This window comes from Drosophila yakuba, chromosome X (genome assembly GCF_016746365.2).
Source record: "Drosophila yakuba strain Tai18E2 chromosome X, Prin_Dyak_Tai18E2_2.1, whole genome shotgun sequence".
In the NCBI taxonomy this organism is placed as follows: domain Eukaryota; kingdom Metazoa; phylum Arthropoda; class Insecta; order Diptera; family Drosophilidae; genus Drosophila; species Drosophila yakuba.
The window spans coordinates 12,704,961-12,731,168 of NC_052526.2; the positions used below are offsets into that span (position 1 = coordinate 12,704,961).

The 26,208-nt window shown below is 44.2% G+C and overlaps 2 protein-coding genes and 1 long non-coding RNA gene across 3 annotated transcripts; 2 read left to right on the forward strand and 1 right to left on the reverse strand.

The window, feature by feature from the left end:
* Nucleotides 1-436: 436 nt before the first annotated feature.
* On the reverse strand, nucleotides 437-5,771 carry LOC6525234 (uncharacterized protein CG7065). The gene is made up of 3 exons (XM_002101036.4): nucleotides 5,466-5,771; nucleotides 3,271-5,396; nucleotides 437-2,272 (listed from the first exon to the last, which is right to left on the reverse strand). Exons 2-3 carry the CDS (start codon nucleotides 5,363-5,365, stop codon nucleotides 699-701), a joined length of 3,669 nt encoding a protein of 1,222 aa, XP_002101072.2. The 5' UTR covers nucleotides 5,366-5,396; nucleotides 5,466-5,771; the 3' UTR covers nucleotides 437-698.
* Nucleotides 5,772-7,445: 1,674 nt separating this feature from the next.
* On the forward strand, nucleotides 7,446-8,030 carry LOC26535041. The gene is made up of 2 exons (XR_001453846.3): nucleotides 7,446-7,579; nucleotides 7,676-8,030. It is a non-coding gene; the product is annotated as an uncharacterized LOC26535041 (long non-coding RNA).
* A 4,058-nt stretch (nucleotides 8,031-12,088) lies between these two features.
* Nucleotides 12,089-25,635, forward strand: LOC6525236 (transmembrane protein fend). The gene is made up of 4 exons (XM_002101038.4): nucleotides 12,089-13,180; nucleotides 20,367-20,414; nucleotides 21,096-21,338; nucleotides 21,770-25,635. The coding sequence occupies exons 1-4, from the start codon at nucleotides 12,926-12,928 to the stop codon at nucleotides 22,184-22,186; spliced, it is 963 nt and encodes a 320-aa protein (XP_002101074.1). The 5' UTR covers nucleotides 12,089-12,925; the 3' UTR covers nucleotides 22,187-25,635.
* The last annotated feature ends 573 nt before the right edge of the window (nucleotides 25,636-26,208 follow it).

Below are 26,208 nucleotides of genomic sequence, written 5' to 3' on the forward strand. Positions count from 1 at the left end.
ATGACCAAAGATTACACTTATTTTTCCATGAAGCAGTGTAGCTTCGCTTCCACTGTAAATGCTTTATTTTTGTTGTTTATTGTGAGTTTTGGTAATCGGATCTTTTATTTTGGTTTTGATGTTTTAAATTATTCTTTAGAAGCATAAACTTAAAAATGAGCTGGTTAATGAGTAAGTCGAATAATTTACCTTTGGTTTTCCAATGTACAGGCTGATATTCCACCATTAAACAACTTTTGTTTTTGTAGCTTTTAACATTTAATTTGTCACTTTTTGTACGTTTTCTATTCGCTATTCACGAAATTGATGAAACGCTCATTAAAAATGCTTAAACTTTATTAGGTTTATTAGGTAATACACAAATTCAGAACTCAAAGCACCCAATCAACGAAAATGAAACCAGGGCCAATGCTAAACGAAAGTCGGTGAGAGGTGGTTTCCGGAATTAATGTGTATGTTTATTCACATGCTCTTCAGATTTATGTTTTCTGAATTGGATTGTTTTCAGTGTTTTGTAAACAAAAGAAGGTTGTGATCATTTTTGCCAGCGGCACACGTGTATGAAAAAAAAAAAAAGTGTCATATAAATCACTTGTCAACTAGCAGATACACGGGCACTTCAAAGGATGTTTCTCGTTTCTACATAACGCTTAACTCGCATAAATTTTAATGTTTAGGTTATCTAAGGCTAAGACGTTCTAGTGACGCCCACCGAACATGTTGTTATAGTGCGGCTGCTGTTGCTGGGCGCCCATAAAGTTCTGGGGCATCTGGTTGAAGGGCGGCTGTGGCGGCGCATTGTTGGCCCACGGATTAATGGGCGCTCCGCCGTACCCAACTGGCCCTGGTCCCATGCCCCCGTAGTTCTGCTGCACTCCATTGCCCGCAAACGGATGATAGCCGCCGTAGCCCTGCTGATTCGGATACGGATTGGCATCCGGTCCGCCGCTCAAACCGCTCATCAGCTGCTGGGGTTCCTGGCCAAAGCTCCGGCCCTGCTGCTGCTGCTGCCCTGGATAGCCCGCATTGGAATAGCCTGCTCCTGCTCCGGACTGCTTTTGGCCAAGATTCTGGCCTGGCTTCTGACTTAAGCTCGGCGCATTTGGTGCACCATGCTGCGGATGCGGTTGGTTCATCATGTAGTTGCGATTTCCACCGGAGGGTGAACCTCCAGAGCTTCCGCCTTTGCTCAAAGTGCCCATTAGGTTGGCTATAATGCTCTCGGTGTCTTTCAACGAAATCTTGGTCGTAGCTGCAGGCTTAAAAGTGAGCGCATTTGGCGACGATTCCACGGGTATAACGGGCGGCCCACCTGCCTTATTGGGGCCGCCGGCAACACTCCCACCGCCGCCATTCGAATCACAGGCCTTCATCACCAAATCGTCAAAGTTGTAATCATCATCTTCCTCGTCATCGTCGTCGAGCATGAAGCTGGGCGTGTTCCGGCCGCGTCGCTGCTTGTTGATGGGCAAACTAGACAGATCGCGCTCCCGATCCCGCTCACGATCCAAACTGGGACGGCGGGCGCTCAGCGAGGAGAGACCTGCTTTCGGAGCCGAGGCGATGGCGGCCACGGCGGTGGAGATCCTGCCACCCATTGCCGAAGCCTTGGACTTGGTAGCCGCCACCGCCTTGGTTGCCCCACCGATGTTCACCACGCGAGAGAGAAAATCACTGCAGGACTCGCCATCCCCGCTGAGCTCCGCCAGGTTCACATACTTGCGCAGACGCTCTACGCGCGACGGCTCCTGTACCTCCAGCTTGCGCAAATGGCCAATGAGATGCACCTGCTCCTCGTTCGACAGAAACTTGAAGTTCTGGAGTAGGGTCTGGAGATCTGAATCCGTTAGCGATTCCATGCCACTGCTGCCACCGGCTGCATCCGCTTGAACCTTGGCCGCTGCTGCCGGAGCGGCGGGCACCACATCGACGGACTCCTTGTTCAGCTGGTGCTCCACCTTCTTCATCAGCTCGTCCAGATCAATGCCCATGTTATCGGGCGCCGGCTCATTTTGCAGTCCGAGCTTTGCCTTTATCTCCTCGAATGTCAGGCTGTTGTTCTTGTCCACTTGGCGGCGCTGTTTGTCCGTCTTCACCAGCAGCGTTAGCAGGTGGAGCAGATTGTTCATGTCGCCGGTGGTCACGTCGTAGTATCCCTTGAGTACCAGAGCATTGGCCAATTTGGGGGCCACCACGTTGCGATCGAAGGGCAGCTGTATGGGCGCCGGATTGGCATTTGCCTTAACCTTGGCCTCGACGACATCGGTGGCACCTAAATCATCCGGTTACGGATGAGGTTGGATTGGGGAGGGAACAACACAAAGAAATCAATCAGTTAGGATTTACAGGAGAGTGTGTTTCTGTTTCAGATCTCTGCATGTGGAGGATCGGTATCGCACGGAGCTACGCAAATTACATTTATACTTATGGATGGTGTGGATGGCGATGGGACTGCTCACGGTTGCTTGGCACACTTTGTTCACACACCCACCAAAAATAAGGGAAAGCTGACCGGAAAACGATTACAACGATATCACAGCGACTCGCCAACTTGACCAAAGTCTGCCCAATTAAACGATATATCTTTAAAAGTAAATACCATCATGGAAGTTCTTATAGTTTTAATTGCAAGCAGGTCTTCGCAGAATAACCTTTATTAAACCCCAAGTAGAAGTCACTTTTTTCTTTTTAAAATAAATGCAAGATGCACTCGATATTTTAGACGCGATACGTACGAAAAATCCTATGAACTGCAGAAACAAGAGCAGCAATTCAGAATGCAGTTTATGTATACTTATAATACTGTTTAAAACGTTATAAATACTCGCCCAGATAATGATGATTTAGTGAGAAAGAACAAGTTTGAACTGAGATACCATCCCAATTCATACCGCAGCAGCAGGCAAGATTCTTTATTTCGTAAGTGCTATTATTATGGAAACTTAAATCGTAACTAAATGTTAAACCGCAGAGGTAGCTAGACTAGAAAAATCTAACGTATGTAATATTTCTTTATCACCAGGCACATAAAAGAGTTCCTTTCGAAAACGAATTCAGAAGCTAAAGTATTCCACCGAATGGCACAAAAACTCACAATTAACTTTGGAACTTCGGATAAAAAGCCGGAGCAAGTACGCGAAAGAAGTACGATTGTTCCCATGGGAAACCCTTGTTTGGTTTGTGTGGTATACTTACCTCCTGATTCCTAACCGCGACCGCGAAAAAGAGGGAGACAGAAGTACGGATTCAGCGGGACAAGGGCGGACTTACCTTTGGCGTTCGCCTGAAAGATGATGGCTGCTATGTTCGTGATTAGTTTCTTGACCACGCGCACCTTTTGCGGATCGTCCAGCACTTCGGCGATGAGAATGCCCTTAAGCTTCTCCTTGGTGGTCTCGAGGAACACACAGTTGTCGTCGTTCAGCAGCAAATCCTCGGCTGAATTGGGCTGCACCATCTCCATGGCCAGTGCCTTGCTAAGCAGATTGAGGGCCTTCGGTCCCAGGCTGCCCAGGTGCTCCTCGACGGCGGACAGCATGCGCAGCACACTGACCACGGTCAGGGGTCCTTCCTCAACGGGTTCCGATGGCTCCTTCTCCTTGATGGACGAAACAGCAGGCGAAATCGAGCGCACCTTGGTCATATTGTACTCAGGATACACGCGGGAATCCAATACGCGGAAGGTCTCCACATGCTCATAGCCGCGCGATGATCGAGCATAGCCCTCGTTTCGGGGATAGTACTCGGAAGAGCGCTCGCGATCCCGCTCCAAGCTGCGCCGATCACCGTAGTCCCTGGAGCCAGGCGACATAGCTCGCTCCCTGGATGGTGCACCATGACCACGGCCACGGAAGTAGGGCGGCGAACGAGACCGGCGTCTTAGGCTGCGCGAACGCGAGCGGGAGCGTGAAGATCCTCGCCTATAGTTGCGACGCGCCGAACGACTGCGGGAGCGCCGTATGGGACGACGTCCGCCGCCACCACCCCGTTTGGGGGACATCGAATGAGAGGGGGAGCGCCGATTGTAGGAGCCACGACCACGAGATGGAGGACTTTCGGCCTCATCATCGCTGATATCAATGACGGCTTCGGGTGCTCCGCCTGCCGCACCAATTGGACGATTGCTGCGGAAGTTCGGCTTGCGACGATTGGCGACATTGGTGGGGGCAGGCGCCTCACGCGGACTGGCCACACGGATCTTGTAGCGCTCCATCAGCTCCTTGGTCTTCTCTTCGTCCTCATCGCCCAGCTTGAACTTCTCTTTGAGATCTTTCTTGATTTTATTCACCGAAATGTTGAACAGTTCGATGCGGCGATCCTTCCAGTAGCTAATCCATTCCGGCTTGTAATCGTATTGATTCGGATCGCACTTCTTCTCCTCCTGCAGCTGCTTGTAGCGCCGATTCCAGAACTGTTTCCACTCATCCGGGTAATCGGGATGTTTCTCGGGATTCGATTCGTACGTCTCCGTTTCATCGCGCAGCTGCTTGAGCTGCAGTTCCAGCATGCAGCGAAACTTCTCCCATTTGTAGCGCTCTTGGGCAATTAAAGAGGCCTGGATAGACAGCTCCTTGGGCGTGGGCAGGTGCTGGGTTTTGTTCACGGCCCCGGGAGGTGGTGGCGATCGATTTTTGCCACGCCCGCTGGCATCTTCGGCCAGCTGATTCTTCTTGCGCAACAGCCCCTTCGATATCTGGACAACCGGAGCCATTGGCCCGCCAAAGCTCTCATCATCACTGGATATGGCATCCAAGGCAATAATATTTCCATCAGCACGCTGGTCGTTGCCGTCCCCGGCTCCGTCGTTGTTCATCTTCAAGCTGATCTTAATAGATTCATCCGGTTTCAGTTCGCGGATCACGCGTTGAGCGTCATCGGAAAAATCTGGCCCGGCACACTCATCGAAATGAAAGCTATCCCGCACCTGGCTGCAGATTTTGGCGCGAAAACGCCGAAAATCGTCACCAGTTGCAGACATGAGATTGCGCGACCTGCCGAAGTGCTTCTCAATGCACTTGACCAAGTTCCCAGTGGCAATCACCAGGTCCCCAGAGCTGTTGGGGGTGCGCTTCAGCTTCTGCAGCTCATTGTAGGCCTTCTGGAAGTGGGTTTGCAGGTACTTGGTGCGGTGCGCCTGCGATGTCCAGTGTACAAACACAGTGCGTGCATCCGTGCAGGTTTGGCACAGCACACAGTAGTAATCCGGACGCAGTTGGACCGGTTCGTGCAGCTCTATGGTGTATTCGGTGCCGATCAGTGGTCCACCGGTGTAGCTCTCGATTTGCTTTTGTATGACTGCCGTGCGGGTCACGTCGTCGTCCTCCTCGAAACCGGGCGGTACCGGCTCGCCCGGCAGGAAACTCATCGCGCAACTTGATATCCTAAATCCTCAATTCCTGCAGATGGGCATCAGGCCAAAAAAAAAGAACGCCAGTGAACGGAAATGGCCCAGGATCAGCACTTACCTTGGTCTCTGGTTCCGGTCTTGGAACGGATCGGTTTTATTTATTTTTTTTTTGTATCCTTCAATCTCCGGATTTTCAGATTTTCTTGTTCACTTTTTTGCACTCTTTGCTTTCGCATTACCCTTCGCGTTCACTTATCGAAAAGGGGGCGGCTTGCGCCCGCGTGATTACTGTTACTTACTATGCCAGTGTATACGTAAGTTACATTATTTAACTATGCGTTTTTCCTTGTTTCCCCCTTTAATTGCTGCGAAAATTGGGTCCGAACCCAAGCCTTTTTGTCTATTTTTTTTTTTTGACAGCTTTCCAGTGTGGCCGTGCGCCGTTGGGGCGATAACACCGCCAACGATAGTTGATATATCGAGAGTATGTCAGTCCTAGAAAAAGTATTTCTTTATTAATAATTTCAGACAAATTTTTATTTAATACTTTTTATGATTATTGAAAATATGTACACCCTTGCACAGAGTATTGTTGTTGTAATGCAATATCGGTTTTGTATTCACATTTGCAACAGATATTTTTTATATCAAAAAGCCTTGGCATTGCTTTAAAAATATTATTATTAAAGGACAAAAAACATCTTAAGAACTGTTTGCTTAACATTATTAATGTGAGAAAAAATCGTATATTTTAATAGTAATATCTTTAGGAGTAGAGAGATATTTTGTTAAGATTTAAATAATTTGTATTTCTTTATTTTTTATTTATTTATTTATTTGGGTTTATTTTCTAATTTGAAACATGGAAAACATGCCGTCGTCATTCGGGAAATCACAATGCTTATGCTTCTGCGAGTGAGTCCATAAATATTTACATATGGGGATATGTGGAGTCATTATCTTTCATCCGAAACATAATCTCCGGCCGAGTGCGAATTGTTCTCGCCTCCGCAAAAGAATGATGGACTTCTATGGGATTGGATGTTGGAAGTGGGATGTGGGATGGATGTGTTTCAGATGGCGTCTCCGCAGCTGGCTTAAATCAATCCCAGCTCGCATTCATTATTTTTTATTCACTGCATGTTGTAGGTATTTTCCAGCTGAAGCGGGAGCATTAATATCATTGGGTCCCAAGGGATCGGCCACATGTGCAGTTTGCCGGCCGCCGAGGACAAATGTCAGCGAACGGGACGCGGTTTTCCACATTTTCAGCGATTTCCACGAACCGAACCCACAACCACCCGCCCAGGGCGGTGCAGTGGAACTACCCTAACATGAACTGAACGGTAAAATACCTCTGAAACTAATGGCATTCATATTGTATCTATGCCTTATTCGGTTGCAAACCACTGTACTCTTGCATACTTTCGAGGGCAAATAATTTCTTGCCAGATGGTGTGTAATGTCCGCCTTAGGGAGGGCGCACTGTGCGCGATGTGTGATAGATGTAACACGTATCTGCGAGTGGATGAAGGGCGCATTAATCGCCGCACGATGAGCACGCTGATGGCTGTCGCAGATGATAATGGCAATACAACTGACTGCACAATGAGCTGACCATATGCGCACATAGACAATAAAATACGAATGCGACTGTGAATGCGACTGTGAATATGCCACCCCATTTTGAAGGCCGCTCCGGTGCATTTGACAGTGGGCGAAGATACGCTGCACGTGGATGTGGATGTGGATACGGATGATGTAGCTAAGGATGAGGATGAGGATGAGGACGAGAACGAGAGGAGCAGGATGTGGCGGCAGGCAGTAGGCACTGCCAGTTACTGGACAAACGTAGCACATTTAATGAACATGCCGACATGAGTTATGGCTCGTTTGTTCGCCTTTTCGTTTTTTGGTCAGTTGTTCAGCTGCCCTGCAAGTGGGCATATGTACTGTACAGACATAACAACTCAAGCGAGCAGAGGGTAGCGTTTTTGATTTGATTCACCAGATCGAATTACGGGTGGAATATCTGAATATCTCTGGTGGGGTGGGCGGTTTCTAGCATGTGTAAGGTTTAATTTTTTTCGAAATAATCTGCACAAGCAATCGCATGATTATCAATCAAAAATGTAATAACAATGCCAATTTTTGAAGCACACTTTTACCCCTTGATGAAAGGTTCCGAAAGCCAAAAGGTGTCTAAAAGTAGGCTTTAGTTGCATGAAGTATGTAAGTGCTTTGCAAGTGCAACATGCTGCAGGCATACACAGTTCAGTTCAAACTCGATGTGCTGATGCCTAATTGCCCCCTTGTTCTTTTTGACAGCGAAATATGGCAAATCGGGCACACAGCTGTTGGCTTTTCATTTGGCGATTTGCAAGCGGCGTATGCAACACTGATACCTCGCATTAACTTTGATGGAGATGGAGATGGGCGAATTCCGATGGCGGGGACACAGACAGACACAATAACAGGATTCCTGGAGTGGTGTAGTACCTCCACCTATGCATCCCCATACGAGACCAGGAACCCAGGCAGCCCCTCGGTAGACAAAGTGCCAAGTCAGACAGATGCAGACGTATCTCATTTAGCATACCGTACTTTGCAGCTCATCTTTATTTCTTGGCAAGTTGTGTGCAATTCATTAAAGCGAAATCTGCTCGAATGCGAATAATGCAAATTGCTCTATTTTCATTCACAACGCCTGGTATTTTCTAGAGTGGAGGGAGGGGAGGCGGTTGGGGATGGGGTATTGGAGATTGGGGCTACGCCAGTGGCAGTTGCAACAATCTGCCACAGAGAGTCGACGACAAATTTATTTGTGGCACACGCAGCCAGGAGTTGCATCAATGAAAATGCTGTTCAAGCAGTTGTCTCGCAGGCATTTTGCACTAAAAGTTCAAAAATTCCATTAATTATTCTCGGCGAAGAGTTCGCTTTCTTCTCCGCTGCGCATCGGTTTATTCCTCTTGTTGCACTGCTAATTTTTCAAGAATTTCAAATTTCTTAATGGCCTGAGTTCGGAGTTGGGAATGGGGATGAGGATGAGGATGGGAATGGGGGACATTCTCTGTTGCCCGTTTGTCTGGGCCATCTAACCCACAGCTGCACTGACATAAAATCCACAGATGGGTGCAACAAATGGCTGGCAATATGTCTGCCCAAATTCTGAGATAATCAAGATAATCGAATGCACGGTATGCTAATCCAACTTATTAAGATGTTTAGAGTTAAAGAAGAGCTACGATTTTTAATTGCATACAATGGGTTTTTCCACTTTCAAAGCTTTCGAGCCCCAAGGCATTAATATGCTGTAAACATGATAGCACCAATTATAGTAGATGTTTAGCATAATCTTCATTTTCACTTTCCTGCTCTGCGAGAGCATCGATTCATTTTCCCGGAGTGTAGGCTTACCCCTATCGCTATTTACTCCCCCCTCCCTCCGCTAAAACAAGGCCGGATGTGCTCATTGTGCTTCGTTTTCATTTCTACTTACATGTCTCCTGCCCCTGCCGAAGCCCCCTTTCCCCGCCCCAACCCCTCATTAATGCTGCGCCGGAAGCGCCCAGCTGCTGCTGCCGGACTTTGGATTTATCGGGTCGAAAGGGGGGAGCAGGGAGGGGGGGCTCCGTGGACGGGGGATGGGCGGATGATGGGGGCCGTTGGTCAAAGACGCTTCGGAAAAGTTTTACCCCATTCCCAAACTTTTGGTCGTGATTTCAGAAATGCGTTACGCAGTGCGTAAATCAAAACTCGGTCTGAAACAAAAACTGCGGGCGATTCTCTCGACCATCGCATGCCCATTGATATACATGCATGTTAAATGCGCCACCTGTTGATCGTTTTCGAAAACGATGTATTAATACGATTTTTCGGTAAGTTTTTCTATCATCACTTCAACTCTTTTTTCACCAAAAAGTCCGTTTCCAACGACTACATTATACCCTTTTACTTATTGGATAGCGGGTATACATAACTACAGCTAGTGCAATGCGGGATTGTGTGAAACATTGCTTTTACACTGCGAAAATGTAGAGAGAAATAAGCAAGTAAACAGTGAAATAAACAAAGCTTCGGCATATTAATTCAAAAATCTGTTTCTGGAAATCCTGTTCAGTTTTATTTGATTTTTTATGTGAAAGGGATATGCCCTGAAATTGGTTGCTAGAGCTTACGATTTTTTTCTGTGCTGTTCTGCTTGTTCTTCCCTAATTAGCTTCTCTCTGGCGATCATTTCGACAGTTCACCGTTATGTTGCGACAGGGCTAACGGTTTTTTTTCGCGTTCTCGTTTGCGGCCCTTTTTATTTATTGGCTGGCCACCACACGCAACAACAAAAACCGCAAAATGAAAATGGAAATTCGAAGAGCGGCGGAATGAAATGGAAAATGGGCGTGTGGGGGAAAATTCAAAAGGAGGGGGGGTTGTTGGGGCTTTAGAGGGGAGTCGCGGGGGCTTAAGTGAACGGGAGTTTGTACCAAAAAGTTGAGCACTGCAAATGGCTCGCCATGGGCGCATAAATTTCCAAGCCACCTTGTCTGTTTTTTTGTTTATTTATTTGTATTTTTTTGCTTTCTGTCGCTATGGTGGGTTGCTATTTTCTTTGCGGGCATTTCTTTTCATATTTTTTGTTTGTTCTATTTGTCTTCTCTTTTTTTTTGGCAATTTCCAACATGCAACATGTTGCACTGGAGTCAAACCCAAAACCCAAAAACTTTTCCCGGGACTCCCAAAATAAGAAAAAAAAATTGGAAAAAAAAATGTTTTTTCGCCTCGCTTCCACTTCCTCTTCACGTTTTCGTTTAAACAGTGCAACATATTTTAAGGAAATATATTTATTTTCAATAGTTTTTAAAAGAATGATTTAAACAAAATAGGTTTTTAAGACTTTAGAATCTCTAAAATCCTGAAACGGTTGTTTCTGAAAATATTGTTACCTTGTTAAATTTCATTTTTTGGTTTGCAAATTTTTAGATACACAAGTTGGACTGTACTTCCATTTTTTTTTGAAATATTTTTTTTCCAGAACGGGTTCTTCTCTAGCTTTATTAACATTTTTGGTGTTGCTCGGGGCTGGATCAGGGGGGGTGTGGGGTAAATGGGAGGGGGGGGGGGTAGGCTTGATATTGTTTGCTGGCAGGCAGCGCAGTCTGTAATATTTTTGCCGCATAAAAGTCAAAATATGCAAATAAACTTGAAGTAGGGACGAGGATTGCGATGGCGCAGGGGGTTGGGGGTTGGGGGCTAGGGATGGAGTCAAAGTGGAGAACGGGTGCTTTACTTTATGCATGGGGCGGCTAATACGGTGAAACAGACATAGGAAAGCAGACTAAAACAATGGGCAGCAGGATGGCAGGGAGGCGGGGATGTGGAGCCTCCACTCTGCAGAGGCAGCGCGGCTTAAATAATAAATGTAGTACACGCTTTGAAAGAATTTACTATACTTTGGCAAATGGAGGTTATAAAAACCGCCACACATACACACACTCACACTCACAAACCGTGCTGTCCGGGGTCTGGAGTCCGTGGTCCGGGATATGGAGTCCTTGGTCCGGGTTGCAGATTCCGGGGTGTGGAGTCCAGAGAGCGGGATGCGTGTGTGCCCGTCGATTTTATGATGTTTTGAGTAGCGATGAGCTGTGGATCTGCAGGGTGTGTATAAATAAACAATGCCCCTATAAGGTGGTCAATAGGGGGTTAAGGGTAGCGGCATTTCATATTGTTGCTATAATCAGCGGCCGCTTTGATTCATCTGCATGTCCGCAGTGGCGGGCCAGATGGAGAGAGAGCAGAACCTTTGGTTTTGGCTTTATGCTCTGCCACCCCAGAATCATCAAAGAGCTAACCCGGGAGCCAGCCCCCCCAACCCCAACCCCAAACCCAACTCCAGCCCCAGCCCAATCCAACCCAAGAGGCCGAGCCCAAGGCAACCGATTGCAACCTTAGCCCCCACGAAACCCAAGCCCAAGCACCCCGCCAACACCCCCACCCACCCATTCATCCAACCAACCAACCAACAACAACACACAGCACTACAGTGGGGACTCTACACAGCCTTAGACTCGCAGACTCCGACACAGGCTCTTCCACTTCACTATGGAAAATTTGCCCAGTTTTGTTGGCATATACAACAGCTGACTTTACGGCGTTTATTTTTTAACATTGAAGTGTTAAAATAAACATTTGCGTTACTTAACATAAGCCTTTGATCAATTCTAAGTCCGTTAAAAACAAAAAATGTCATAAATATTTAATAACACATATTTGCCAACAAATCAAGTCAAATTCCCCATAGTGCATTTCCACCTCCACTTGCAACATGTCCAGTTCCAGCTCACAACATGTTTGCTGCTCGGGTTCGATGGTAGGGCTCATTGGAATGCCCGAGACTTAGCCAAAAATAGCTAGATAATGTTGCACCACCAGCTAAACCAAAAATAAATATTTTAGTCCCCTAAAAGTTTAAAAAATTTTCCAAATTTATGTGAGATTAACAAACAAAAGTTAAACTGCTTACAGCAAATAGACATAATAATGAGAACAAACTTAAAGAACTCACATTTGACCAATATTTTCGATCCCTGGACTCGCCCTTAAATGTTCTAGCGAAAACTAGCTATAGCTAACAGAGCAGCTCGCGCTGCAGTAGTTGTTGCTGCTTGTTGTAGTTGCCAGCGATGTTGCTGTTGTTGCTTTTATCTCTGTTTCGAATTCGGTTCTCGTGCTCTCTGTTTTCGTTGTTTTCGTTCAGAGCAGCATTAACCCTCGACGGCGACGCTCGTTTTTCGGTTGTTCGGCTCCTGAAATCGAAATTGTAATTTCGCACAGCGTATACATTAGATTTTCCTCCTTTACGTGTCGCGCGTGTGCTATTCTTGTTATTGTCCTGTCGTCGCCTTTTTTTTCGGGTGTATACTTAACAAAATCGTTACAATTAAACAATTTTTTTCACGTGTGTTACTGTTACTTCATCTTGGTACTCAAACACAAAAGTCAAACAAATAAAGCACGTTAAAGAGAACACCGAAAAAGAAATAACAAAAACAAATACAAATACAAATAACATAGGTTGTTGTTGTTGTCGCGCAGCATGTGGAGTTACAGTTAACTGTTACAGTTAACGGGCAGCAACGTGAGGTGGAGAAAGAGGTGTGTAAAAGCAGTGGGAGAAGCACAAGGAGCAGCAAAAGCGAAAAGAGGGTAGAGAGTAGGATTTACTGCTTCGCTTCACTAAATGCAGTCGACGCTGCGATTATTATGTGCCAGCTTCAATAACAACAACAGCAACAGCAAAAAACCGCCGCAGCAGCAGCAACAACATCACTTGATACAAAAATAAACAAACAAAATCAATCAATTAATCAATCTGCTGAGCACACCGCTCTCCACGCCCACACACACACGCGCAACAACACATAACACAGGCACAACAACAACACACACAAACACACACACTCACGAGTGCGAGTCAACGCCCACGCCCATTGGAGAAAAAGGAGGGAGTGGCAGGACGACAACAAGCAAAGGAGGTGGAGAAGAAAGGAGGAGGCGAAGCACGAGGACGAAGACAACATGTTCCACTCACTTGTTTTGATGTCCTGCGCCCTTGCCGCCCTGTCTGTCGCCCAGGGGGCGGGGCCCGCTCGATCCAAATCGCTGCCGTTATCGCTATCGCTATCGGTATCGGTATCCTCGTCATCGGCATCCAGTCCAGGAGCTGCTGACCCAACAGCCGCCGCCGCCACCACTACCACCGCTCAGACCCCCTCCCCCGCTCCCTTTGCCAGCAAACAGCTAAACAGATGCCGTCAAAGTTGCTATCAGCAGGTAAGAATCCAAGTAAATACATATACGCAAGAGTAAAAATAAGAATCCCAATTGAAGCCCCAGAAACCCAGACGCATAAACCCCAGACTCAGACCCAGACTCGCACTGAGAACTCAGAACTCAGAACCCAGAACCCGAGATAAGACCTCGGATCGTATCGGATCCGTTTCGATCCCAGTTCGTTTGATGGACAGTTGTATGCCCAGTTGAGCGGCCATATAACCGATAGGGCATTCGCTTTGTACACGGAGAAAAATAATATATGGCTGATGTAAAGTCAGAGGATCGATGTAGATTTGGATTAGCAAGTGCAGATTACAAAACAGCTGGATTTATAATATAATATATGTCAAGTATTTTAAGGGGTGAATACCTAATTGGAATATGGTACACATATGTATATCAAATCAATATGTTCAATAATTGAGGATACCCACATATAAGACTAACAATTTTAAAATCTGTATGCAACTACAGCTTTGGCTTCTGTTTAAACATTTTTCAACCCTCGATCAACCCAAATTCATATATGCATATGTACATATGTACATACATCGTTGACTTCTCTATGTAGACAAGCATCTTAAAATTCTCATGTTAATTAACAATCCGTGAATTTGCATGATTCTGTTATTTTTCATTTCTTTAAAAACGTATTAACGTTGCATCTGGTTTTCCTAATTTATTCATAGTTTCGAAACCGCATTTTCCCAAAAAATGGCTGCCCAGCCGAAAAAGTCTAGGGTTGAAGAACTCCCTTGAGAATTTTTAGATTTCAGGATAATTACAAACTTGGACGTTTCGATCTATGTATGTATATATGTATCTATGTAAATTTACGTTTGTCGTAAGAACTTTTCCAAGATTAAAGGGGCTTAAGATCCAAATACTTCACTAGAAAGGCTGAAAGCAAATAGTTTTCCCAGCACACAGACACATTTTCCCAGTCACTTTTCAAGTGCATCGCTGTGCCGTCAGGTTCCCGAGCTAATGCGATTAAGATTGCCCTAATTGAGGTCATGCCGAATTGGCCTCTGGTACCCACCCCGTTCTTTCTCGCCGTGTAGGGAACAGTTGTGCCCTGGACGACACCGACCTTCAAGGTTAGGAGATGCAGACGCGGACGCGGACACAGACGTCGATGACAATGACAATGGGTTCGGTTTTCGGGACCTGAACAACTGAACAACTGGAGAGCTGGCGAACTGTAGGACTGAAGAACTGAGTAACTGAAAAACTGAGTAACTGAGGAACTCGAGGAGGCGACGTCATTTTTTATGGCCGCTCGCTGGGTCTTTTATCTTTTATCTACGGGTTGACATCGCAGCTATTGCCGCTGCTGCTTCTGTTGCCGGTTATTATTATTGCTGTTGTTGTTGTTGTTGCCATACCGCTTCCCGCTCACCTTACCGCTTACCTTGCCGCTCAGGTAGTCCCCGCCGGTCGCTAGAAAGATGTCAACTGGGTGGTCGAGCGTCGCTAATAGAGATCGGGAATTCAATTTGATCCGTCCATAGACAATGGCCAAAAAAAAAAGAAAAATAAAAAACCAAAAAATGAACAGAGGGAATAAAGCCAGACAATCCGCGCAGGAATAAAGCTCTCGGATCGAATTTGTACAAAGCTGTCACAGATGGATGGACAGAAGTTCGGCTCAAATGCCGCAGTCAAGGGAGGGGGAAGGGGAAGGGGAAGGGGGAGGGGAAAGATACCTTTTTGAAAATAGAGCAGGTGGGCTGAACAATGGGCTCTGAAGAAGGAGCCAAGGAAATGCAGAAGAAAGAACTTTGAGAAATCACCGCGAAAAATCAGAAACAATTCAGAATGGAATCAAAAGGGGATAACTTATAGCGCACTATTATGCAGTGACTTGGGTTAAATACTATAGCAACATGAGACTTGTTTACAAAGTTAGTCTTAGAAATACTATAGCAACATGAGATCTATATACAATGTTAGTCTTAGAAATACTATAGCAACATGAGAGCCATTTACAAAATTAGTCTTAGGAAAACGCACTTATCAATTAAGGCAATAAGCCTCGAAGGCAAATAGGAAATTCCGATTAATTGAACTCACCGCAATTGCCAAGCTGATACTTGCCAAGAGCAAACAAGTACACAAAACTAAAGCCCAACTAATCAATATGAATAGCAAAGTTTTCCAACCAACAAATCCAAGTTGAAAATGCCACTACAATCGAGGCGAAGAAGTGAATCGGAATCCGTAGCTAAATCTGAGCCCCCGAACGCTCACCCCCAATTTCAAAATACGCTGAGTTGACACTTTCTTGTGTTTTTCCCCTAAAAACAAACTTTGGGACCCCGGGGATTCGGTTTCCCCTCCGTTGCATGTAACCGATCCCCAAACGAAATAATTTCGAATATGTATTTGTCCCCGATGTATTGAAATCCAGACGTAGAAGTTTCCCCAAAATGATTTTACCCACCCAGCCAGCCAACCAGTTGATTTCTAAATGCGTGACTTCCTGGAACCGTGCTGATCTGTCAGCGATATCGGAAACAGAAACACTGGTGGAGGGATGGAGGGAGGGATGGAGGTGACCGACACAACTGTGGACTGTTAATAAATTTCAATCAAATGAAATCAAATCAAATTTTCATATCGATTCGATCCGAGCGAGCTCCAGCAGCTCCCCGCCAAGTGCACATGCATAAATCAAGTGGGAAAAACACAAGAGTATAAATATCATCTCCGATTTCCAAGTAAGTCGACCTCTCTATGGCGACAAGGTGTACGTTTAGTATTGGGATTGGGATTGGGTTTGGAATTGGAATTGGAATTGGGTTTTCCATTCGAGTGGGGAACCGAGTAACCGAACAGTCGAGGAACCGAGAAACCAAGAAACCAACGAACTGAGAGATACCGAGCTGGGCAGAACGAGGCAGTCAACCCAATTGACTCCAAGAGGAGTGCTGCTCATGAGTGCTGTGGCGACACTTACAATGAAACATGGGATGAAACTCGAGAGGCCAAGACACTCGGACTGTCTGGGGCACTCGAAATCGTTCTAGGGAAACGCTACAATGCTACAATGCTACAAAGCCGCATATGTACGTCCAAGTCCAAATATAGAGCCAAAGTTTATTGATTTAACACGAGAGCACGGCAGCAATTTGTCCAAATATAGTTCGGTAGCACTTTGATATCACATTGTACAACTTAGCATCATGAGTCGCCTAAATATTGTGATTGTAATCTACGGTTAAACTCGAAATCTTCTTACAAAGATCTTGTTTGTAACTTGCTATATCCTGTCACTTGGCAATACTCTTAGATATATAAAATATATATTCCTAGGTTAATTATAGTTAGATGAAAATCTCAATATGTTAGATGCTGTTGCACATTATTAAAGTTAATCTTCACTGATTATTCAGACATAAATGGCAGATGTTCGCTGCAAATATCTTCCACTCAACTTCTTATGTGTTGCTGTAAATGTGCTAGGCTTTTCGGCTTTAGATATGCCAATCTTGGCTGATTATTTAGTCCGAACTTGCAGATTTCAGGCACGAAATACTTAAGCTTTCGCGTGTGTGCTGTCTGCATTCCTGATCACCGTCATCATCTCCGTCCGATATGCCCTTTGAAGTTCGCCCAAGAGTTTTGGATGCGATGTTGGGTGGATGTGATGGATGGGGTGGTGGTGGTAGTGGTAGTGGTGTGGAGGTTGAGATTGAGATTGAGGTGGAGTGGTGATGGTAATGCAGAATGCCTCGCCTCGGCTTGCCGAAAGTCAAAAGTTCTTAGGGGTTGCAGACTGGGCTAATTTCATGCTCGGTTCGCAGGACTAACTGGAACTAATCCACCCATCCATTCATCCATCCATCCAGCCATCCCAGTCATCCAACCCCCAAAACTGAGAATCGGTAACTGAGAACAGGAGAATCCGAAGAACGGGGAATGCGATTCCGAATGCGAATGCGTTGCTCAATCAGCGCCAAATTAACACCATGAAAGACTTTTCCTCCTTCACTTTGGATATGCTCTAGGTGGTTGGGTGGTTAGATGGGTGGTGCGATGGGTGCTCCAGTTGGCCGGGTGGATTCGGGATATTTTTTTTTGGCTCCTGCGGTGGCCGGAAGCTTCGATCTTGATGTATATGCAAGGCACGTAGTTCGGCCGCTGCTGGTGGTGGAATCATCGAATATATCTACGTATGCGTACGTGTCTCATAAAAGCCGCTCAAAAAACTGACTGACTGACCCAACTTCGGTAATTTATGTGGCCTACGGAGTCATGTGCCCATGGTTCGTTCCCACACTTGCCGAAACAAAAACTAGTTCAATAACTCAACTCAAAGTTATCATCCTATGGACATCTAGAAGGAAAGTGCCATCGTTTCGTTGTAATACACTAATAGAGCCAATAGAAATAGCAGAATAACAGGGAATTTAAAGCCCCTCACATTTACTACACAATTTACTATATACATATTTGCATTGTTTCAATATTAAAACAAAAACGGCATTAACTATAAACCTGCAAAAGAAGCAAATAGAGTACAAATTGTAGGATTTACTTTAGCTTGCTTACCTGCCTGAATTGTGAAAATCGTGTTTTCCTCACGTACATGCGAACATCAAAGGGGATTTTCAGCCTTTTAGGTGGGAGTTTTGACAGTTTTCTTCAAGTGCATTTGTGCCGAGGGTGTGAAATACCAGGGCAATTGCATGTAAAAGTTGTCGCTGCCTGCGTTTAATTTATATGGCCCAGACACATTTTGGGCCAGGTAGTAGTACTCCGTCCATGGCTACAGACTCGAGACTCGAGACTGTGGAAAGTGGGAAAATGCGAACTGTGAACTGGGAGCTGGGAACTGGGAACTGTGAACTGTGAACTGGGAAAAGGGAAAAGGGAGATTCGGGGAAAGCCGACAGACGGAACGGCCAAAAGATTTGCCTGTTCAGCGTTTTCATTCAGTCATTCGGTCATTCATTCATTCGTTTATTCATTCATTCTGAACGCCTTATTGTTGTTACTTATCGCCCAAGTTGTTTCAGGTTCAGGCCCTCATTCGCATCCACATCCACATCCTCAGTCTTGTCCACAATTTCAGTTGCAAACGCAATCCTCCCCTCATCAACTACATCGTCTACATCTTCAGAGGCCAAAAATTCAATTGAGCGGAAAATATGTTGTCTTTGCGATTTTCCTTTTGGCATTCGTCGTTTTTATCTGCCACAACTGCTTGGTTTTGGTCCTGCTCCTCCTGCCCCTCCTGCCACTCCTACCCACTCCTGCTACTCCTGCTCATTTTCCCTTTCCGTTTCCTCGGATTTTACTGATTTTCCTGCCTTATTGTGTAATGATGACAAAGTGCCGCCGTCAAAGTTGGCCCAAAAGGTGATGGCAGCCATTGTCCGGCAGGTTTTTCCTTTCCTTTGCCCAGGATGATGGATGATCGATCCAGATGCAAGTAGTTGCTGTGCTACATTTGCACAAAGTACGGATGCATTTAAGGGCTTAGTGAACTGGATGCCTGGATAGCATCGGAGTGGCTTAAGATTGCCAAGGAGCGATTGAGCAGGGAGATAGTATCGGAATAGCTCTAGTTTCGGAATCAAAAAAACGATTTAGCTGCACAGGAAGAAGTATAGATCGTTTGCCGGATTTAGAATGCTTAATTGTTTGCAAATAGGAACTTAACTTGGTTTTTATGAAATAAAAGACTTAAAGATTTCACGAAGGTAGCCCAATATCAATTAAGCGATTATAATAGGTTGCCTATTTTGATAAGGTTTAATTTGACACGTGTTCATGTTAAACAAACATTAAGCTGCAAGTGTCGGCAGCCATTATAATTAATATTGATTTTTACTAAAGCTAACTGGCAATATGCAATGTTTTGGCCTGGGAAGTTTTCTTTATTACATCTAAAATTGGAGAGTCTGACATTTTATGTGAATAACTTTATAAAACTTTATAAAACAATTCAATCACGTTCCGAAATTAACTAGTATAACGAATCGGTTGAGACTGTAGATAAAGATATCATAAATTCGATGCCGGCGAATGCAATAATCATAAATCTGGCTTGCAGCAAACATTAGGGTTACTTAACCTAACCCTCCCCGAAATCGAAATCGAAGCCAAAGCCGAAACCGAAAACGAATGCCCAATGAATTGAGATCTGTATGGGGAACCGCCTCGTTTGATTTTTTTAATATTGTAAATTCCGAGTCATAACAATTTGTCACGCACCCATCTCTAATCGCCGTCGACTCATTCCCATTCCCATTCCCATTACCATTTCCATTCCCATTGCCTCATTCATCTGTCTGTTTCTCTGCCTGCTCATTCATAAAAGGACTGCGGACAGACGCCAAGGCAGGAGGAGGTGGGGTGGGGTAACTGGTCCTAGCTCCTAAATCCTGAGTTCTGAGTCCTGAGTCCTGCACCCTGGTACGCCGTACTGCCCGCTGTTCCATTTTGTTCCGTTCAGTTCAGCTGTTTTGAGACTAAGGCGACAGTTGACAAAGGCTAAGCAGGCAGTCCGGTTTGATCCCGATCCTCCTGCTCTCTCTCCTGTCCCTCAGCCTCTATCTTCGCCATCCTCATCCTCATTCGCATGCTCATCCTCGTCCTGTCACGGCAATCCTCCTCATTATCCTCATTGCCGGGAGCGTGAAATTTTCAATTCGCCATAGACGAACACAAACGTTTGTGGTCATTTACTTGTGTACAGAAACGGCCAGCAGAATAGCCAACGGATTAGCAAAATTGCCCAAAACAACAAACAATTAGGCAAAGCGTGCGATTCCATCACTAAATGCTCCATTGATTTCAATATGGGGATTAGTTTGGAGAGTAAAATTTGAAAGGCCTGCAACTTTGGCACTGGTCAGGGTCCATTCATAAAGTGTTCTAGTGATGGAGTTTCCTATTTTCCCGACCGCTGCTGTATATCTACATAGACTTTTCGCTTCGTTTTTTTTTTCCTGCCGCCTGCATGCCTTGCCTTTTATTACGAGTTACAAATTTGCGTCTATTGTTGGGGCCATAAGATAGAGGATGGGGCCGAAAGGGAGGCTGCTGATGACTCCTTGTTGTTTGTCCTGGCAGCCCGGGGTCTTGGGCCTGATTACTTTTTGCTAGCTTACTTAAAATTCGATTAGGCCACGCCCACTAACTAACTTTGTCCTGTCTTCTCTGCTTGCAGCTTTCCAAGGACTGGCATTATTGTAAGGATTCCGTTGATTGCACAAACGTAAGTATCTCCATTCATGTTTGTCTTTGTGCGACCGCCTAACGATGTCATTAACCCATTAATGCCGGCTCAAAACTGCTTGAAAACGCCGAATTTCTGAGCAATCCTAATACAATCATAATTTAGTTCGAAGGTGATGAGCATGCGACCTTTGATCAAATCACAGTCTAAAGGATTTTAACTGCATCGTTAAAAATCTCTTAAATTTAAATCATTTTCATTGCAAGCATTCAACTTTATGTGCCATTTCGGCTTTAATTTTATTATAAATTTGACAATTCTGTAAATTTCTCTGGAGAAGCATCTTTTTTAAATGCCCCCGAAATAAAATCTACATTTATTATCGCAAGCCGGCTGAAAAAGGGTTGTTTGTGCTGTCGCTGCCACTGCCAAATTGCCATGCGTAAACATTTTTAGGCACTTACACGGCGAGGACATGAATTATGCCAAACGAAACAGCCAGGCCTTAATGGGTTAAACGTTGTCGCCCGGGGGCGAAAAGTGGCAACCGAAGGATGAACAAATTTCATTGCCTACCTGCGGGCGCGCCACATAATTACAAGAAATAATTGACAAATAGCTAACTTTCCTTCCCTACCTTACCGTTCTATGCCATTCCTCAACGCTTCGTGTCCTGCCCGGGGCGTTGTCCTTGTGCTCCACAACATCCACGAACCGCAGTGCTGCCAAAAGCTGATGGCACCCTTCGAACTGCGAGTGCTGAAGGCCCAGCGCCAGGAGTCGCTCGTCCTCACGGACATCGGTTGGGATGAGATGATAGCGAATGCCTCGCGCCAGTGCCTCATCACCTGGGAGGTGTCCGGCGGCGGTCTCATCGGCAATCTCCTCACGGACACCGCCCGGGCGGAGCTCTCCTTGTGGCCGGACACCGTCTACAACATCCAGGTCAAGTGCAAGCACAAGGTGAGTCCTCATTTCCCCTTTTGGTTAATAGCTACGGCATAAGAAAAACATGATATCAAGTTAAGCACACGGGATTAGTAATATATGAGCATTTTTGAAGATATATCTATACTAACTATATACTTGAAAGCTAATTAGGCGGTTAAATAAAAGAAATGATCCCATTTGAAATGTTTAAACTAAGGATTATCCCCATGCGGGTTAAATGCACAAGATGCTTTCTTATCTACTATATCTTATCGCCAAAGAGATTTCTTTCACAAGCACAAACAAAGCGAAAGAGTTGTTATGGTTATGCTAATAGAGCTAAGAAGACAAGATCTTTAAAGTAGATGTTATACGATCCTAAACCAAGTATTTAGCGCATATCTAATATATTCTTCAACACCCATTGACACTCTATATGCCTTCTTCCCATTTCAATTTAATAGCTCACGGGTCTGATGCGGCGTTCGATCAAGCTGAATGTGGACACCAGCCAGTTGGTGGGCACGACAACGACCACAACCAGCACACCGAGGACCCAGGGGCAGTCAGCGGAGCAGCCGGTGGAGCAGCCGATGAACCATCCAGATGCCTTGGAGCACTCGCAACGCATTCGCGTCCGGCCCACGGATCGGGTGTACATAATCAGTGCCCTGCCGACGGCCAGCGAACTGGGCGGTGTGGTTTATCCGGCCTTCGGGGCGTTGGCCTTCTTCCTGGCCCTGCTGGTCATGTTCCTGTTCCTGCGTCCGCAGCGCAAGCGATTCCCACTGGATGCGGACAGCGCGGACACGGCCACGTTGATAGGTCGCAGTACGAGCAGCTCGAGGAACTCACTGGACGCCTCCACGCTGCATGTCTAAGGCGGAGGTTATCCGGACAACTTGTAGTCGTATATATATAGATGTCTGACTATGTGATATTCTGCACCCCAAAAAGAAAACCATACAAAAACAAATTAACAAATTAACAAATTACAAATGAACAAAGGACGCGAAGACAACTGTGTACATACCCCTTGCCGCGTTAGTTAGTCCTTCCCTATCCAAAAATGTGAAATCCTGAATTTTGATTCGATATGATAGATCAGATCGAATCGAATCGATTCGGATCAAATTGAATTGAATTGAATTGAGTTGGAGAGTCAAGCAACGTTTGCTCAACTAAGTTAAGTTTTATCCTCTGCCATTCGTAGATCCCAATGCCAAACCAGCGCAGTCATATACATATACACGCATGATAAACATACATAGCTCTATATACATATACCAACTATATTATACATTTAACGCATTTACTATATACATACATATATATCATAGTTATACAAGCAGGAGCAGCTAGAGATCAAGATAAAGATACAGATGCAGATACGTTTACGGTTACGGTTACGGATACAAATATATATATATATATATATATTATATTATTATATATTATATACTATATATTATATTATATACATAATTAGCCTAGGGGCCAGCGGCCAACCAACTACATACACCAAACTAAATGCAACAAATTGCTACAAATTTTTTGTCAATCGTCGCTCGCTTGCAAACATACAAACAATATAAATTTGTTTTTTACTCAGGTTAAAAACAAATATATATACCAATTAATACAAATACAAAATATCATGCATCTCTTTTCCATTTTTAGTCGTCTTTAAACTTAAAAGAAAAGGAAAAGCTAAAGCAAAACAAAAAAGGAATTACAAATTAACAAGAAAGCAACTTAAATCAGAAGTAAATATTTTTCAAAATTTTTAAATGTTTATACCTAGACAAACTCAATTAAATTACCAACAAAGTAAACTATTATAAATGACTTACTGTACTTGAGCATGTAAAAACAAAGTAACAAAGTAACTAAACTAAAACTAAACTATGGTTAATGGTTAATTAAAGATGGTTAATTAATGATCAAAGCTGAGAGAAATAACTTCGCTACGCAAAATGCCTGTAAATATTTTAGCCCTAATTTATTTATATTTCAACAATCCATTGTTGTGTTAACCTATGATTTTAAGAATACGGAATACGGTTTTCCAGGGGCAAGAAGATGATCTTATTTTTCGAACAAAGAATGAACAACTTAATCTGATTAATGGAGTGTTCCTGCTTTTGATGCTTCTTATACTTAAACGTTTGTTTTTAGTGTCTGCTCCAATGGTTGTAGTATGAATTAGTGAATTTCGATCAAATCAACAAAGATCCAACCATCTTCTTTCCCCAAAATGGAATCTCTGGAGTGAGAACCTTGTGTAGTGTGAACCCATTGCCATATACAATGCAGTCCTAGTTTAATATTAGTTAAGCGATCCAAATGTGTTACCTCTTTTTTTTCTGTATGTATATCTCTTTTTTTTTTTTGTGTGTGGCAGAGACTCGTTTAGACTAAATACGAAATATGCCAATCACATTTTAGATATGTACTGTGTATGAATAAATTCGGACGAGAAGGATGGTAGCGGATGTGCGGCACCCTTTCAACATTTATCCTTTATTCGTTTATTATGTAAATATAATTTGATTTGTTATTGCAGCTCATTTTTGGCTACTTTTATTTGTTGCGGGTTGGCATGGGAATATATGTATATGTATGTATGTGCACGTATTCATTTATGCACACTATACCCACCCCCCCACTCGCTTTGTAATCAAAAAACTAAGGCATCGATTTTTGTGGCTCCCCCCCTTCTGTCTTCTGCTCCACTGTTCTTCCCGATTTCCCCCATTTTCCCCGTTTCTCCCCTTCATCGTCCTTGTCCTCGTCCTCGTCCTCGCACTTATCATATAAATTAGAGTTGGGATATGCAAATGCATGCAAGACGAGGGGGTTGATTGTGTAAAGGGGTCGTCGTGTCGATTATGAGAAACTTCTTTGGCTAGATGAAATGGAAAAATTCCTTTGCCGCGGCCGAAAAAGTATTCTCTAAAGAATTTCCGATTAAACTTTTCCTTTTCTGCGCAAAAACTCTCTTTTCGTCGGCTTGGGGAAACTTTTTCGTTCTTCTCTGCTATTCTGCTGCTTTCTTTATTTTTATTTTTAATTTTTTTTACTTTTTTAATTTAATTTTTTTTTTTTGTGTTAGCCTTTCCTGTTTTTGGATTAGCAAAAGGGGGTTGGCTTTGGTGGCCACTTGGCTGCCATTAGATCCCAATCCCCGTCATCCCCCTTTTGGTTCAGCTGTTGTTTGCTCGGCCACTTCAGCATCCCCCCCAACTCCACATTCTCAAGCACTTTTTATAAACCAAATTAAATTTATATGCCCCTACAGCTAAAGCAGCCCCAATCCCTCCTCTTAACCCATGCTCGCCTGCCGATGTCTGTGTTGTTTTTTTTTTGTGGGCCAAGCCAATCCCAGGCTCTCGACGCTGTCAACTGCCAATTAGCTGAGCATTTTTCAACATTTTAAATTGTCTTCCCAGAGTGCGTGGTGCCCCCCATCCCAGTTCCGAAGGGGTCTTTTCCGAGGCGGGGGGATTAGGTCTGGGCGACACTTGAGTGAGACGTCCAAGCGATTTTGCTTTTATAACCCCAATACCCATTGGGAACATGCCCATTTGGGCATGTCCACTGGCAGCAATACCCCTTGCTCTGCAGTGTGATCAGCCTATTATGGGTTTAACCCACAGTAGATGTAGGTGTTCAAATGTAGTCAAAATTCGAATTTTTTTAAATTTATTTTTTGGGTTTTTCAACTACTCAACTGAAATCTTCCAAATGCATACATATATTTAAAGCGTATATAGAATATTCTTTAAAGAGTAACAAAGAATACAACTAAGTGTGGACTGAAAAACGTGTTAAACTTGGATTCCTTTGAATGTACATTTCAATCTTTTCCTATTTTTTATATCACTTATTTCTGAACGTTTTCGAATACAAAATAAATGTATAAAAAATATATAAAGTTAGGTGTATGTATTTATAACCAATACAAATGTTAATTGATAAAGAAAACATTTTGAACTTAGAACAAAAGCAAACATAACCAAATAAACTTCTTCCTGATAAGCTAAGCATATTTATATATACATAAATATCAGATACATATATGAAAATATTTAGAATACTTTGTTATTTTTATTTGCTTTTTTGATAACTGATTAATACTTGAACATAACATTAAGTGAAGCATGTTAAAATATAAAGATAATGATAATCGTTTCTCAAAACCCTTTTTGATTTACCATTTTTCGCTGCAATCAAAAAGATTTCTGTTCCATCTCTTGATTAAAGACAAATTTCTAATGTTAACAATTAGTGACTAAGTAAATTCCCATATAAAATATTTAAGAAACCATGTTCTTTGTTTCATTTATTGTAACATGTGAGAAATAATCAAAGTCTTGTGCAAATCCAACTCAGAATCCACTTGGAAGCCAATCGCTTCCAGCTAAGAGTCCAATTGGACTGCCAATTGCTTTTGATCTTGGCGGAGAGAAATTAGAGGGTAGCACTGGTGCGACAGCAGTGCTCTTTCGCTCGCTTGCGCTGTTTGTTTTAGTTGTTGCTTTTGTTGCTCGGCTGTCAGTTGTGCAGCGCGTGCTTCATTTATCAAAAAGCAATTACAATGTTATTTCGATAAAGATGCTCCAATGCTCCCAATGGACACGCCCACACTCACGCCCCCGCCCCCGCACTCACTCACACAAACACACACAGGCACACCCAAACAAACAAATACAAAAGAAATGAAATTCAGCGGGAGAGAGCAAGGAAGCAGAAGAAGGAAAAGAGGAGGGGAGAGGGGCCCACCTGCCAAACCAAATCATTTGCCAAAATCCACCTCTCTCTCCGCTTAACCCTTAGTCACCCCACCCCCACCCTTAACTCCTACTCCGGCCCCAACCATGTTTAGCTTTTTGATTTTTAT

Coding starts and splice junctions, on each gene's coding strand:
- LOC6525234 (XM_002101036.4), bottom strand. CDS start 5,365: ATGAGTTTCCTGCCGGGCGAGCCGGTACCGCCCGGTTTCGAGGAGGAC. Junction 2,273..3,270: donor CTTTCAGGCGAACGCCAAAG/GTAAGTCCGCCC, acceptor CGGATGATTTAG/GTGCCACCGATGTCGTCGAG.
- LOC6525236 (XM_002101038.4), top strand. CDS start 12,926: ATGTTCCACTCACTTGTTTTGATGTCCTGCGCCCTTGCCGCCCTGTCT. Junction 13,181..20,366: donor GTCAAAGTTGCTATCAGCAG/GTAAGAATCCAA, acceptor CTCTGCTTGCAG/CTTTCCAAGGACTGGCATTA. Junction 20,415..21,095: donor ATTCCGTTGATTGCACAAAC/GTAAGTATCTCC, acceptor CACGAACCGCAG/TGCTGCCAAAAGCTGATGGC.